The 16665-nt window shown below is 46.4% G+C and overlaps 1 protein-coding gene across 1 annotated transcript in view; it reads left to right on the top strand.

Moving 5' to 3' along the window:
• Nucleotides 1-16665, top strand: part of DNAH9 (dynein axonemal heavy chain 9) — a 263407-nt gene that overhangs the window by 91679 nt on the left and 155063 nt on the right. The window contains 2 exon segments of the mRNA XM_067021483.1: nt 3610-3766; nt 10163-10267. Coding sequence (XP_066877584.1) covers nt 3610-3766; nt 10163-10267 — 262 coding nt within the window.

Raw genomic sequence — 16665 nt, 5'->3', positions numbered from 1 at the left:
TTAGTTGATCTCAGAAGTTCCTTACAGCTCTAGAGTTCTATTATTATGGGCAAATGTATATGTATTTTGACATTTCCCCCCACGTGCTTCTTCTGGAGATAATCAGAAGCTCAGTAGATGCTCAAAGAGATTGACACCCAGTTCTAAGGATTTCTTTGGGGAGATTCTTGAGTTTTCTATGAGAATTCTATTTTTGTGAGACCTTGTGCTTCTAGACTCTCAGATTCCTTGAGAGCCCTGCTGCTGCAGAGAGAAGATCTCTGGATTGCCCTCTGGCTGGCAGAGAAGGCAGCCATGGGACAGAAAGGGGGTGGGAGAGAGAGCGGGGAGGAGAGTTGGCTGGGGGCCAGGATCCCACCCATCCAGGCAGCTGCCTTTCCTCCTGGGGGTGGGTACAGGGCTGCAGCAGGCCCTCCAGGTTCTGGAAGGAACCTGAGGCTGGCAGAGGTAGAAGGCCTTGGGGCCAGTCTGGAGCCAGAACACAGCCCAGGAGAGCAGGTACAGTTAAGGCTGCACATGGAACCCTGAAGATCTAGCTGCCAGTGTTGGAGAGAAGCATTGCCAAATGGTAACAGTGACCAAGCAAGGTGAGATGGCACCTAGCTTTTCACCTTAACCCTGACTCACCTCACTTCGTGGCCCACCTAACAGATCAACGACTCTGATGTGAGCTTAGTCCACAGGGAAAAGTGAGGCAGCTGCATGAGCCCAGCTCACCAGGAATTAAATGCAGCCAGCCCCCCCATTACACAGGAAAACTCCAAGTAGAATAATCATTCTGCATACTCTCCTGTCCACGTAGAGAAACTACCTTCCTGGGTTTCATCTTCAAAGGCTGAGGTAGCTATGGGAATTTCACACTTAATTAAAGGAGAGTTCAGGAACTCCAAGTCTTTTCAAAACAATGTTAACTCAGTTTCTGGTGAACGCTAGCATCAGATTCAGAACCGAAGAGAGTTCATTTCAGAGGCCCCCTCAGATGTCCCCTCCCCGTCTAGCCTGCAAGTTGAAAGCCTCTGTACTGATTTTCTAAGTATTAAAAAGTTAGGTCAATGGCATGGTTTTAAAAGCTTTATTGAGATATAATTTACATGTCTTAAAGTTCACCCATTACAAATGTACAAATCAATGATTTTTAGTAAATTCTTAGACTTGTGCAGCCATTACCACCATCTAGTTTTAGAACATTGCCGTCACCCTGTTTGCAGTCCAACCTCACCCTCACCTCCCTTCCTAGGCAGCCACTGATCTGCTGTCTATCTCTGTGTTTTCCAGACATTTCATAAGTGAAATAATATGGGATCTTTTATATCTGACTTCCTTCACTTAGCATAATGTTTTTCAGGTTCATCCATGTTGTAACATGTATCAGTACTTCATTCTGTTATATTGCTAAATAGTATTCCATTGCATGAGTATATCACATTTTGTTTATCCATTCACAGTTGATGGACATTTGGGTTGTTTCCAGTTTCTTAGTGTTACGGATATTGCTGCTTTGAACATTCCTGCATAAGTCTTTGCGTGAACATACGTTCATATTATCCTTGGGTAATTCCTAGAAGGGGAATTGATGAATCATATGGTAACCTTTACTTTTTAAGAAACTGTCAAACTGTCTTCCTAAGTAGCTGTACCATTTAACATTCCCACCAGCAATGTATGAGGTTTCCAGTTTTCTCACATCCCGACCAGCACTTGTTATTGTCTGTCTTTTTGACTGTAGCCCTCCCGGTGGGTGTGTCATGATATCTCATTGTGGGTTTAATTTGCATTTCCCTAATGATCAATGATCTTGAGCATCTTTTCCTGGGCTTACTACCCAAAGGCACATTTTGTCATCGTCTTATGAAGATCTATATGGAAGAGGTGTGTGACGTGTATAGTTGGGAGTTGCAGTGGAGTGGAAGCTCAGCTGAGCCACTCTGTTCACTTACCCCATTGTTGAGGGGTCAGGGACCACTTGTGGGCAAGGTCATGGCAAAAGTGAGCCCCAGGGGGTTAGTAACCATCAGCCAAGCAAAGATTGAAGAGGAACCTGATCCAGGTAGACTCTAGGAAGGGTCAGGAGCTGGATGGGGGAGGAGGGAGGGACAAGCACAGTCCTGCTGTGTCTGGCATCTTAGTCTGTTCAGTCAGCTATGACAAAATACCAAACACTAGGTGGCTTCTAAACAACGGAAATTGATTTCTCACAGTGTAACTGGACAAGGCAGTTACGGAGCCTAAGTTCAGCTGCTCGCCGCTCGACAGGCCAATTCGAGACACAAGGGTTGGTGGAGAAGGAAAAGTTGCTTTATTCAGGAGCCCAGCAACGTGGGAAGATGGTGGGCTAGTGTCCTAAGACCATCTCCAAGTTGCCGGTTAGGAGACACTGGTTTTAAAGGCAGCGTGAGAGTGAGGGAGGGGAGGGGCTGCAGGGAGCCTGGTTAGCTTGTCCTATTCGCGGATTGGTTGGCATCAATGTGAAGTCTCGAGTATCACCAATCATCTGGTTTCAACTGGTCTGGGCTCTAAGTGCTGGCGGTTGGCAATTTTCACCTGGTAGGGTCTGCTTCCTGTAAGAACAGCTTGGGGGTGTGTGTGTCGGGCCTGTATCCGTCACTTTCAGGGGCCTGGTTGTTCGGGACCTGCTGTGGGGCTCCTCTAGAGTCTAAACTGTACCAGTTTCCCGGTCCGACAGCTATTCTTGGTTTCTCTGTCTTCACATTTCCTAATCATTAACTCTTGAGCCAGCCTTTGGAGACTCAGGGGAGGCCAGGGATACTAAAGCAAAAGGCAAAAGCTTATCTCAAAGGACAGGGACACAGGGGCTTGTATGCAGTTTCAATCCCCCCTTTGATACCCCTCAGTCTTGAGGGGAACAGGTGTTGGACGAAAAAAGGAATAATGTTTTGGGTAAAGAGGTTAATCATTAACTGGGCAGAAGAAGTCAGTTTTCGGGGGACCTGGCCTCAACAGTTCTGGACGCTGGGAAGTCCAAGATCAAGGTGCCAGCATAGTCGTGCTCTTGTGAGGGCCCTTTTTCTGGCTCCCAGCTGGTGCCTTCTCAGCGGTGTTTTCGCACGGTAGAAGGGGCAAGGACCGCTCTGGAGCCTCTTTAGTAAGGCACTAAGCCCAGTCATGAAGGCTTCACCTTCATGACCTCATCACCTCCCTAAGGCCCCACCTCCTAACACCACAGTCTTTGGGGGTTAGGATTTCAGCATATGAATTTAGTGGGGACACAAACGTTCAGACCATAGCACTGGGCAAGTGAAAATAGCTCTTCATGAATGGACTTAAACATACTGGGGCTGGGGGGCGGGAAGGGACCAGTGAGAAATGAGCTAGAGAAGTAAGCGGGGGCAAGTCAGGAAGGCCAGGGCTGACAGCCCCTGGTGCCCTTCAGGGAGGGAGCATCATGATCAGGTGATCCTTTAGAAAGTTCCACCCACAGCGCAGAGGGGAACAGAGCACGGGGCTCTGGGCTTTCCTCCACAGAAGCTGTACCAAGTCTCTCACAGCCTTGAACCTCAGCTCTCTCTCCCAAGGACCCAGCAGGGCCAGAGCTGTTTGTGGGGCAACCTGTGGCACCGAGAGTGACCTCCACCCTCCTGTGTTTGGCAGGTGCTACATCACCCTCACCCAGTCTCTGCACCTGACCATGAGCGGGGCTCCAGTAGGACCTGCAGGCACAGGCGAGACAGAGACCACCAGGGACCTGGGCCGAGCACTGGGCATCATGGTCTATGTGTTTAACTGCTCCGATCAGATGGACTACAAGGTACAGGCCTGGCCTCGGGGGGACTAGGGACTGGGCCGCAGCTGCATCCTCGCCGCCCTGGTCTAGCTCAGAGGCCCAGACAGGGAGGCCCCTGCTCCTTCACAGGGCGCCTGAAGACCCTTGCCTTCAGGAGCTTGTGGGCCTCCCTGTAAGCTTCAGCACCGTGGAATCCACTTCCACTGATAAGCGCTGCAGCCACAGAGAGATGACCTCACCTCTGGGGTCTTCCTTTCGTCATCTGTAAAATGAAGAAGCTGAACATATATCCAAAGGCCTAAATTCATTATTTGACCCAGAACCGCAGAAAGGCTGATAAGTGGCTGATATAAAAATCTTCACATAAAAGTCATAGATGTGCTCTTGTGCAAAAGTGGGCATTTCCCCAGAATTTCTACAAAGGCAAAATATTCTAGGTTTGGCTTTCGAAGACATACTAGAGGAACCCCTATTCTTAGCAAGAGGCACACAAAAGACAAGTGCAAGGGTAATGTTCTTCGTCCAGGCACTCATCAGTTTTACATTCTTTAATGTATTCCAGGCTCTGTGTCATAGAGAAAAGGCAAAAGAAACAAGAGGCCCATTAGGTCGCTTCTCCGCTAGCAACATTCTGCTCACAACTAGACCTTGTTCAGATTCTTTTTTTTTAAAAAAGCATAATAACAGATGGTCTCACTGTCTCATTTCTATTTTTTATTGTATGTATTTTTGTAAATTGCCTTAAGTTCCCTTTTGAAAATAGGATAGCAGGTAAATAAATTTAGAGTGGAAAAAGAAAACATTTGCATTAAATAGATCAAATATTTATATATATAAATGCTGTGATATATTGCCTGTAAAATAAATTTAATTTAAAAATAAATTTAGAGACTGCAAGATAATATTTTCAGTCACCACGTATAGAACTCTGTAAATGAGATTGATCTGCTATAACTTTAATAACTTCTCTTGTATATAAAATTCTGCTGTGCAGAGTTACAGAATCCTATAGCATCATGTTTTCTCATATAAAGCAAACAAAATGAGGATTCAGACCCAAAATAGCTGTCTTCCCATAGTCACACACTAAATTTTAATATGGTTGCCTTTATTGATGAACACATAAAGATACAGTTTCTCTTTAAGCAGGCTGGAAGAAGAAACGATTTTTTTCCCCTCTAAAGGAACAAGCTAAACTTTAAGGATTACTTTAAGTTTCTAGATTCTTCTAGAGTTGATCAATGGCAGCACTGCTGAGATAAATATGCTCTCCCACCCAACATGCTGGAGGACACACTCATTTAGATGTGGAAGACCTGGGGTATTGATTGAAGAAAATCAGCCAGATTTCCTCTAAGTCATGCTTAACATGGGAAACAGGAAGAGATGAGTTGGCCCTGTGGCCAGAGGTCACTAAGGTCATTTTACCCAGTCCTTTCAAAAACTTATTACTGAACCCTAACCCCCCCCCCATTCCTCTAAGAGTACAGGGTGAGAGGAGGAGTCTGCCCTTAATTTGTTTGAACTGAGCAAAGCTTCAGTCATGTGCGTCTAGTACAGACACAGATCAGAGCAAGAACAGTAGGTATAGCCGTAGTGAGATACAGCAAAAGTAAGGTGATCCCTTCCTAGACACCAAACATCCTTTGTAACCAAACAGCCTCAATAAGTAAACAGTTTGCAAACCTCCTCTTCCCTTTGTTGTCCAGCTATTCAGAATTATTTTTATCTCAAAGTACACACCAGCAATCAACTTAATTTATTGAGCATCACCATTGCTCAGCATCTGTTGGGAATCATGGGAGGACTTCAGAGACAGATAGGTAGGTAGATAGATAGATGATAAAGAGAGAGAGAAAGAAGAAGAAAGGAAGAAAGGAAGGAAAAAAGGAAAGAGAAAACAGGCAGGTCAACAGATGACAGATGAGAGAGATAATAGATGAATGATAGTTAGATAAATGATAGATGATACATAGACATATGAGAGATAGAGAGATGGGTAGGAAGGAAAGGAGGAAGGAAGGAAGAAAGACAATAAAGATATGTAGGTAGATAGATGACAGATGAGAGAGATAATAGGTGAATGGCAGATAGATAGATAGATAGATAGATAGATAGATAGATAGATAGATAGATAGATAGGGTGAGCATAACCTAGTCCATTAAGAGAGACAGGAACGATATATGAAATAATTAAGGGAGATAGCAGACAGCATTACCCTGAATACTAATGAGTGTTCTACGAACTGTAATCCCTGGAATGCTCCAGAGCTGTGGGAGAGCCACCAAGTGCGCTGGTCAGAAAAGACATGGTGGAGGAGGTGAGAGCTGAGGTTGTTTAAGGTTGTTAAGGTTTGGATGAGCAGCAAACAGGGTGTGTGACATTTTAACGCAGCCCCACCCACTAAAACATCAGCTTCGAAAACAGGACAGAGTTCTGTGTGCAATTGCTGTCCTTCCCCTGCTCCCTGTGCTGACTTCACCCTGAGCTCTCTCCACGGGGTTTGGCTGGGGCGAGGAGAGGAAGGGAGTGAAGGTCAGAAAGAGCCTTCACCCGTGTCACTCACGGCAGCGCATTCTGTTTCAGTGTCTCCAGAGAACAAGCTAGAAACAAACATGGAACCACGGTGGCGTCCGTTCGAGTGGATTGGGGAACAGGGGAGGATGGGAGATGGGGTTGAGCAGGGAGAGGAGCAACACAAGACCACTGGGAAGCTCTGACCTTGAGGTGTCAGGCCACAGGAACGCTGCGGGCTGCAGGACTGAAGCAGGAGCGCGCTGAAGCCAAACGGTTTTTAGGGAAGACTCCCCGGGCAGCCAGCTGAGGGGAGACAGGAAGAGACTGGAAGTGGGGGAGGAACATTTTTAGGAAGAACATTGCAGTCGTTCAAACCAGAGAGGGAGAGAAGCTGGATGATGGGGAAGCAGAAACTGAAAAGAAAGATTGAGAGGCTTGAAAAAATTAAATGATACTTAGTGAACACGGGGAGGGCGTGGGTTGGTGGTGAGACAGAGGAGGAGGCAAGAGGAGAGTTTGGGCTTTGTCAAGGACCCTCACAATCCCCTCTGCCTCAGGAATTCTGTAGGGAGGCGTCGGGTAATGGGGTGGACGCAAGGCTGTGTGGAGGCTTGGGGGAAAGGGTTCGGGGTAGGGTTTGCCTTACTCTACTAGTGCTGGTTGGCAAACCCATAAAACTAACCGCTTTCTCTGGAAATGGTTGCTGTTTTAGTGCTAAGACGTCCTTCAAATTATAGCAGCAATACTTTCCCCCTGGACCTCAATTTGGAGAGGCTATTGCTGAAACATCAAATGACTGAATCTGAAAGTATCTGGAATTCTGTGACTTCTCCATGGCATCAATACTATAGAACACCCGCTCCTTGAGAAACCCTGCTCTCTACGCTTGTGAAACATTATCCTTCCACAATTCTGTTTGATCTTGCCTTCTTGATCTCATTTTTTGACCCCCTTTCATCATTTCAAGTTTTACTTTTATACGGATGACTCCTGAATCTGTTTTCCAGCTTCACCCAAGTTCTGGTAGTCTCTTTAACTAGGCAGTAGAGGCCTCTGTTTGGATGCCCTTCTCTCATATGCAGTCGACACTCTTCTCAGACAGTCCCTGCTGACTCCCTGTTTCCTTCCGGCCAGGTTCCTTGTCCCATCAATACTAATCATATTCTTTTTCCCCGTGGGCCAGGGTGGACATCTTAAGACATCTTAATTGTTTCCTGTCCTTCCTTCCATCATTCCAGTCAGTCAGCAATGTTTATTCTTCCTTCAGCAAGGCTCTCGCTTCCAGGCCTTCAACCTTATTCTGAGAGCCCTTATCCTGTCCCAGAAACTCACCGTCTTATGGCAAGGCAACAGCCCAGCTCAGCCCAGCTAATGGTACCATTGTGTTGTTCTGGTGACATCTTAATTGTTTCCTGTCAAAAAACGGGGCCACATGGAGTCCTGGGTTCTGCTCAGGCCCTTGTGGATAAAGTGTGGGGTGACGATTATCCCCCTATGGAAACTCTGTTTTCTTCTGTTTTATGTATTGGATTTCCATTTGATGAAAGGTATCCACAGCTTTAAGAAGTTTTAAAACCACTGTTAGCTGGAGAAGCATGGATTTTGATTCTCAAAACTCTGACCTAGTGTTTATAACCTTTGACAGGTGGCAATATATATATAATGTGTGTATGTGATATACATATATGTAATGTGTGTGTATGTGATAGTTGACAGGTTGTTTTATTATTTTACATATATATGTGTGTGTGTGTGTGGCAACCTGTCAAATGTCACAAATACTAAGCAGAAGTTCGGGAATATAAGTATGTCATATAAATGAAATCTAAAATATATATTGCATTTTATTATATATATGTGTATATGTACATGTGTACACACACACACACACACACTCATGAATATAGTACTAGCAGTATCCACCTGCAGAATTTTTTTGAGCACACAAACACAATGTCTAGAACTTATGTCACCTCCTCAGAGGGACTGTGACTTCTCAGTCTGAAATAGCTACATGTCCATTACATCTCAATAAAACAGAATGAATAAATAAATAGCCACATTACCCTCATGTTAAGACTCCATTGGGACTTATCAGCACTGATAGTTTCTTATTTTTGTGTTTGTTGTCTGTTTTCCCCATTAGGATCCAAAACCCTTGAGGATCGGGTCGGTTCTCCCTTGTTCAGGGCTGAATCCTCATGACCTAGGACAACCCCTGGCACATAGCACAGGCTCAGAGTAGATTTGTTGCATGAACAGAGAAATCAATTAATTCAAGGAGCTTAGTAAAAGGTGGGATTGATTCTTCCCTCTGTTTTCAAAGTCTGCCCCGCATCTAACCAAGCTTATGGGATGTTAGACTGGGTCTCCTAAAATACTGATTTAATCAAGTTTTTCTCTGCTCCAAACCTCCAAAGATCTCTTATAATAATTCAAGCCTTTTCAGAACCATGACCCTCTTTATTAAATCAACTTTCATGCCAAAATGACACCTTTATTTTTCTCTGTACGTACCATGACTTTGCTCGTCCTTTGTCCAGAATCCTTCCTCTGCCTGGAAAGCCCTTATCCTCCTGCCGCGCCTGCACAGACACTGTTATCTTATTAAGACATGATTCCAGTGCATGTTCTGAGGATACCATGTACTTCTGTGAGATATCAATACTCCAGGTCTTGTGGTTCTGTTCTTGTGTTCCTTCCACTCCGCTGATGTTTGCCAGAATGCGTTCTGAGAAAATCAGGGGTCACATGAGGAAAAAAAAAATCCTGGCCATATAACAAAGTTGAACTAATTTAATTTTGCCTGACTTCTCAGGGCACTTATAATGCCCTTATACATTGCAAATTGACCAAAGTGGGTTATAGAAAGCAGTGTTTTCCAAACTTGATTTACCAGAGAGTCTTGTCTTCAAGGAGCATCTCTCAGATTTGGAATTCCATGAAATAAACTTTGGAAAGTGCTGTTGTAGTACTATGTGAAATTCACTTCTTTGGCAAAACGGATCTGTCTAGAGCACTTTGACCCACCCCTCTCTGAACTGCATAATATTTGTGGTCTGTATTATCCATTGGAACCACTGCTCATGTAGCAATTTACCTGTTTTATTTGTATGCCTTATCTCCACAGCCTAACTAGAAGCTCTTAGAGGGACTGAGCCTCTGTGGGTCTAGCACGTGAGCTATGCATGGAGCAGATGGTCAAAAAATGCCCACTGAGTAAATGAATGGACTTTTCGACTATTTGCATGTTCTGAGCACATCAGTGATGTTTCCTTGCCAGTGGTCTTGAGTGTCTCCCAGTCATCTCTCCCTTTATATGGCTCCATGGTTTACTAGCGCACGCTGAATGGCCAGAGTGATTTTCATTTTTAGGACAGATACACAATCTTCCATCTGAAATTATTCCCTTACTCTCATTTCAAAAGATTATTTACCTGTAGTTCATTTTCAGAAGAGGTTATCCCTTCCCACCCCCATCTCCAGCTTCCCGTGACTCTGTGAAACCTGGGTATTTTGCATGAGTTCAAAGATACAGACATAAACTTTTTCATCAGCACATGCCAAAGGCTGAGTGGAAGGATTTTTGTCTGTATGGTGCAAGAAATATAATATTTTATTCATTTCCTGGGATTTGGAAAGCTGCAGAATCAATACAAGCCTGATGACATTTTAAAGGGGTTTCGGTCGAAGTGTCTTGAAAAGGTTCTGTTTGATCCCATGACTTATGTTGGCACCCAAAGCCATCAAAATTTTAATTGTCCTTGAAATTTTAATACGAGTTTCTAACCAGTGGTCTTTAGGGAACTGGAAGTTCTATAATAAAGGGGATGGAAAATTACTTAGATGTGTAACAGTAAGCCCAGCAGAGAGTAATTTAATCTTTGTACATTTTGTTGCAGTCTTGCAGCGACATCTACAAGGGCCTTGCTCAGACCGGTGCCTGGGGCTGTTTTGATGAGTTTAATCGAATCTCCGTGGAGGTCTTGTCAGTGGTGGCTGTGCAGGTATGGGGGCCAGAACTTGACGGGAGCGCTGTGGTCTTCATGCCAAGCACTGAGGACTTGTGCACCCTCTTGCTTTTACCCTCTCCTCATCCACTTGCCTCTACCCTTTCCCCTGTTGCATTTCCTGCCTTTTCTTCCACCTGCTAAAATCAGGCCTGGGTGCAGGCTATGGGTATCGTGCTGGTCCCTACCAAGATGGATCCATTTACTGGCCATGATTTTCCACTTCCTCCTCTGTAAAACAGGAGGAAAGAACATCCATGCACCTGCTTCATAGGGGTAGGAAAGGGTACAAAAAGATGGCAGAGCCCAGCTCCATAGAAGAGGCACAGACTTGGGAAGTTGTCAGACCAGGACTTGAAATTCAGCTCATCCACTTCCCTGCTGAGCGTCCTGGCCAGGCGCTCCACCTCCCTCAGCCTCGCTCACCTAATTAATGTGCGAAGTGAGGGGGCAGCATGAGTGCTGTTGGATGAAGGAAGTCCGTTTTTGGTTAGATTTCCCCTAAGCATGGCACTTGTCTTTCAGGCCTACCAGGAAGCGCTTACTGAACACAGGCAGCATAGTCAGTGCTGTGCTCGAGGCCAGAGTGAAGGGTCCCCAGTTGAATAGGACACTACTCCTAACTTCAAAAACCTTGAGTTCTTGAGACACCCTTCAGTGTGCTAGATGTGATTTGATTTCTGTTATCTTGAAGCCAGGCCTTGAGAAGGTGGAGAGGATTTGGATTTGGGTAAGGATCCCATAGACAGTGGGAGCAGCAGAAAGAGCGGGGAGGAAAAGGTGAACAAACCTTCGCTGAAAGTCTGCTTTGTACCAACTTGCTGACGCTTGTCCGCACTGTTTCTTGTTGAAGCTCCTGAAAGTTGCAGAAATGTCGGCTCTTCTCTTGTTCCCAGGGGTGATACGGGGTCTTCCCTTTCCTTAGGGTTGTTTGATTCAGTAGGAGTAGGTAGAAGAAGTAAGTCACAGAGCTGCCTGAACACTCTCTCAGCAGAAAACCCTTGACTGGCTTGGTTCACAAGAGCTGACTGTGCCGTCACATTGGCAGCTTGAAGTTGGCTACCACAGAAATGGGCAAATCCTACAAATTGGGGCATTTTTTTTCCTGGAGAGCTGGTTATTACACGTTTACCAGCACACCTCTGCCTCGTGAGAGTATGAGGCCAGTGTTGCCAGATCTTTTACATTTTAAGGAGAAGCTGAGAGTCCAGATTTTTATTAAAAATCTCTAGATTTCTAAAAGTTGGCAGTTTATTTAATTAAAAACAAAACCTGAGCTAAACAAACAAAACACGTCCACTGACTGCATTCCCCTCCAAGGAGTCACCTCACAACTTGGAACCAGGAATGATGCTTCTGTAAAGACTGTTGGAATTTTGTGATAGAAGATGTAGAGTGAAAGAAAATAAACCTTTCTTGACGTACTAATTCTAGGCCTAGAATGGTTCTGAAAATCAAGAGAGAAGCATGAGCTTCTTGCCACAGTGTCTATTGGGATCAATAACCCATAATTATTTCTACCCATCTTTATGTCCACCTCTTTCATCTTTGCTTTTATGATTTTCTGCCCCCTTTCCTGGCTGCTTGCTACAGCTTCTGGAGAGCACTTCTTGTTCTCATCAGCGAGGCTGTGCTTCTGTTACTGCCTCACTTAAACCCAGGACCATTCATCATGGACAGTCACACCTGTGGTGTCCTGATGCAGCACTCTGTGCTTGGGGTTGCTGACGGGCTGTCTCCATGTGTCCCCACAAGGAGCCCAGGGGAAGAGCAAAAGGTGGGAGCCACAACAAGGTCAGCAGAGACCTCTCCTTGGGCTCCAGAGGTATAAACAAGTTCCACATGGAACTGGGCTTTTAAAAGAAGCAGGTTCTCGGAGAGTGGAGTTAGCCAGACAAGGCAGTGGAGAAGTGGTTATGTGTGTAAGCTCTGAAACCACACTGCCAGTGTTCAGTTCTGGTTCTGCCACTTTACTAGCTGTGTGACCTTGGGCAAGTCCATGTCTCAAGTTCCACATTTGTAAAGGGAGTTAATAATACTAATACCTACTAGATGCAGTTGTAGTCATTATTAAGTGAGTCAACATATGTAAAGCACTTAAAACAAAGCCCTGCACATAGTAGGCACACGATAAATGTTAGTCTCTGTGACGATGGTGATGGTGATGACCATGACGACGGTGGGGGTGGAGGTGGGGGTGATGTTCGTGATGACTATCATTATTACCTGAACCCTGCGGGAAATGGGTTGGAGAAAAGTAGAAGGCTGCAACACAAAGGACAGGGAAGAAGGGTCTACCCTCTGGTCCCGGCAGTCTCCCCTGCACTGTTCACTCCTTCTCAGCCGGCCAGGCTCTGACTATCTTAACAAACTTAACAGTGTCCTAACCGATGAGGCAGTGCCCAGCAGCCACTGTCCCCAGTGCATAGTAGACAGACTCTGTGAATTTGCCTTACAGTATTTTGAAACTGCCAGACACAAGGTCAGTGATGAGTTCAAGATTAATTCCCTTTTGCTTCTGGAATTAAATGAAATAAATTCAATCTGGAATTCCCTGATGCTTCCACACTCTTGTCTAGGAATACATCATAGGAAACATTCTCAAGAAAGTGGTCTGACAGCAACCCGGGTAAAATCTGAGCTAGCATCATTTAAAATCATAGACCCCTCCGAGGGGAAAACTGCACTAACTGCTCACACTGCAATCCAGGCTGGCATATTCGTGCAGAAGCTGCACCAGCTGTGACAGTTCTCCCCGCCCTACCCCTCCTCTCCTGCCTCTCCTCCTCTCCTCTCCTCACATGTCTGTGCCCCTCTTCCCAGTAATTTCTACAAAAGTGAGCATGCCTCGGTATTCTTGGAGGTGGAAATTTTCATGTCCCTGTCAGATTGGCCAAGCAGAATTGCATATCCAATTGAGAAAACTGTGGCAATTCCAAGAACAATTACTCTGTTATTTTTAAAACGTATAAGATACTACATACTTTTTTGGGGAATTTTGCCACTACTATTGCAATCAGCTCCCTAGGCCTTGAGTTATCTGGGCCAGGGGACATGTGCCACTACTCTGTACCTCCAACCCCTGGTCCCCCTCCACACTGCCAGGTCAGGCGTCCCTGCCGCTTGGTCCCTTCCTGGCAGTGGGCTGGGCTGGGGCAGCAAGTGGCTAGAAGCAGCAGAGCAGCAGGGACTCGGGAGCCCATCATAGCAGTGTTCCAAGTACTCAAGGAGCTGAACAAATGCTAGCATCTCAGAGCCAAGGGAACGCCCATGTAACACCCTTTATATAGGAGTTTAAGGTCTAAGGTAAAAACATAGAAATACTTTTTTTAATGTAAAAAGTGATGAGTGGTTTGTACCTCCCGAAGGCAGCAAACTCCGATCTGCCACTGCAGAGAGAAGCATGGAGTGAGCCAGGCAGGATTTTAATAATGCGTGGCATTTGGGGGCAAAGGCTGGAGAAGACAATGACCCCAGGGGACCACAGAATGAATGGGCCACTTCCCTAGAATGTAGGGGGGCAACGTAGAGGGGTGTGGAGCAAAAGCTGAGAGGAGGAGCATAACCTAGGGCTCGCCGATGACCTCCTTAAAATTGATCACCTGCAGGTAAGATGGGATGACTTTGATACTTCACCAGAGTGTCTGATGCAAGGCCCTACCTGGGTGGGAGGGCATAGGGGCAGAACCGTCTGTGATCACCAACTTCCGGTCTTTGGAGGGAAAGATGTCATTCTTAAGATATCCAGTCAAGCCACTGTGGTCAGACGAGCACACTTGGCTTGTGCAGATAGCAGGGCTGATCATTTGATATCAGAGCTGGGCTGCAATATAGAGAAGTAAGACCTACACATGCATCTAAAATATAAGGCAGAATGGAAGTTCCATTCAAGAGGTGCAGTTAAAGGCTGTAGAAACTGAGAGAAAGTGAGCCCATCTAGTCAAGAGGCAGTGGAGGGTCATGAATTGGAATGGGGCATTGTGGTCCAGGGGCAAGGACATTTAACTGGCCACCAGCCGTCCTGAGAATGGACAGTGGAGGGGGTGCCGGGTGGGGTGGTGGCATCTAGCCCCGTGCTGCTCCAGCGGTGGACCAGCAGCATCAGCATCCCCTGGGCACCGACTAGAGACGCAGACTCTCAGACCCACCACAGACCTGCTGTAGCAGAGTCTGCAGTTCACAAGACCCCCAGGGGTTCATAGGCACCACGAAGCTGGAGACAAGCTGCCCTGGGTGCAGTATTCTCCATCCTCGTTGCACATTAGAATTGCCTGGCAATTCTGAAAAATAGGGCACAAATGCACAGTCTGCACCCCAAAGATTTTGATTTCATTGGTCTGGGGCAGGACCTAGGCATCAAAGTTCAGAAAAAACCTTCCTGCATGGTTCTTATGTTCAGCAAACATTGAGAACCAGAGCTGAGAGGGAGACTGTAAAGTAAAGAGAAAATCCTCGAGGACCGTGGAGCTTGGGTTCACCCCAAGACCCACAGGATCAAGCCTGGCTGGTCCAGGTGAGTGGGCTGCAGGGACATGTCCTCTCCATGGCAGGTGGGGCAGAAGAATCGGAGGACTCAGGCTCCTTGAGAGGTGGGCGGGGGTCAGTCTGCAGGTATGAATGGAGACCCTGGCAGAAGCAAGGACGAGTAGAAATCCAAGAATTGACTGGACTGCAGTGGTTCTTGGACTTCAGCATGCATCAGAATCACCCGGAGGGCTTATTAAAAGATGCTTTGTTGGACCACACCCCCAGAATTTCTGATTTGGTCAGTCTGGGCTGGGGCCAGGAATGTGCATGCGAATTTGGTAGGACCCAGGGACACAAGGTGTGGAATGGTGGACAGGTCACTTACATCTTCTTGGCCTCAGTTTCCTCATTGGTAAAATGTTTGGTCCAGATCATGGTTTTCTCAACTTAGGCACCAAGGCTGTCTTGGGCCTGAAAATTCTTTGTTACAAGGATCTGTCTGTGCGTTTCAGGATGTTTAGCTACATCCCTGGCCTCTACCCACTAGATGCAAGCAGCAACCTCCCCCCTAGTTGTGACAACAAACATGTCTCCGTATGTGGCCAAATGTCCCCTGGGGAGGGCAGGTGCAAAATCACACCCAGTTGAGGACACTGGTTTCTACATAGCTCTCCGTTTTTGTTTTCTTAATGGGTGGAGAAAGCACCTTTTTTATTTCATGGAAGCCTATGTCTCTAAATTGTAACAAACATGATTATTTTCAGAGCAAAACAAATTTCTCTGAAGTGGTATATATTAGATGAGGAGCTGTGTGTGGCTGGCAGCGTTCCTGCTGGTAGAAAGCCATGTGGGGAAGCGGCTAAAATTATATGCTTTGGCCCCAGACTGCCTGATTTTAACTCGGGTTGCCCCACTTACCAACTGTTACACACCTGGCAAGTTTCATTTTTCTTTTAACTTTTTATTTTGAATTTATTTTCGAATTGTGGGAAATCATAGAAAACCAATTACAGAAAAGTTGCAAAATAGTGTAGAGTTCCCTCATGCCTCCCCTAATGCCTGCATCTTCCAGGACTGTAGCACAGTCTTCACTGCCTTCAGCCTCAGTTTCCCCATCTATGAAATGAGGATCCACCCATCTCATACAGCTTTTGAAAGGACTGAATGGGTTAATTCACATAAAATTCTCAGAAAAGCACCTGATACATATCAAGTGCTCAGTAAATGGCAGTTATTATTTCGTTATCATTCCCCATGGCAAAAGTGATGAGTCTTTAGTGGGCAAACGGACCCCCACGAGTGAGGGGTGTACCTGGCACCTTAGGTACAGTCCGTACCTACCTGTGTGTGCACCTCCACCTGGCTGGGCTGCAGTTTAATCCGTATGATCCCGGTTCACCTGCTTCTGTCCTCCCCCCACGCCACCACCTCCTGAAGGACCTCCGGACTTTACCAGGCCCCCTGGACCCTGGGCACTGTTACAGTCCAGTGGCTTGTTCTCTGGACCTCGGCTGCTTCTAAGGCAGCAAGGAAATGCCAGGCAGACGGCCTCCTGTCCTGCGTGAGCCGGGCCACCAGAGGCTGCTGTCAGCACTGAGGCTCCAGCCTTAACTGCATCCTCGAGTCTGTCCAACACTCCCCCTCAAGAGCCCCCGCAGAATTTTACACAAAAGCGCAGATGCCGCAAGTCCTACAGTGCCTCACGGGTTCTCGCTGACCGTGAGGTGTCTGGGCCTCGGGGTGCAGGAGAGAGTGCTGAGTCAGAGCAAATGGCAGAAAGGGCTCTGGCCTTAGCCCAAAGGTGTCAGAGCCATTTGCAAGTAGTAATGAATGTCCCTTCCCCACTCCGCCACAAGGGGAGAACTCTGTGTATTTTACAAGTGGCAGGACCGGGGCGGAAGGAGAGACCCCAGCCTTCCCCACTCGCA

This window comes from Kogia breviceps, chromosome 19 (genome assembly GCF_026419965.1).
Source record: "Kogia breviceps isolate mKogBre1 chromosome 19, mKogBre1 haplotype 1, whole genome shotgun sequence".
Classification (NCBI taxonomy): domain Eukaryota; kingdom Metazoa; phylum Chordata; class Mammalia; order Artiodactyla; family Physeteridae; genus Kogia; species Kogia breviceps.
This window is presented reverse-complemented; position numbering and strand designations above follow the sequence as displayed.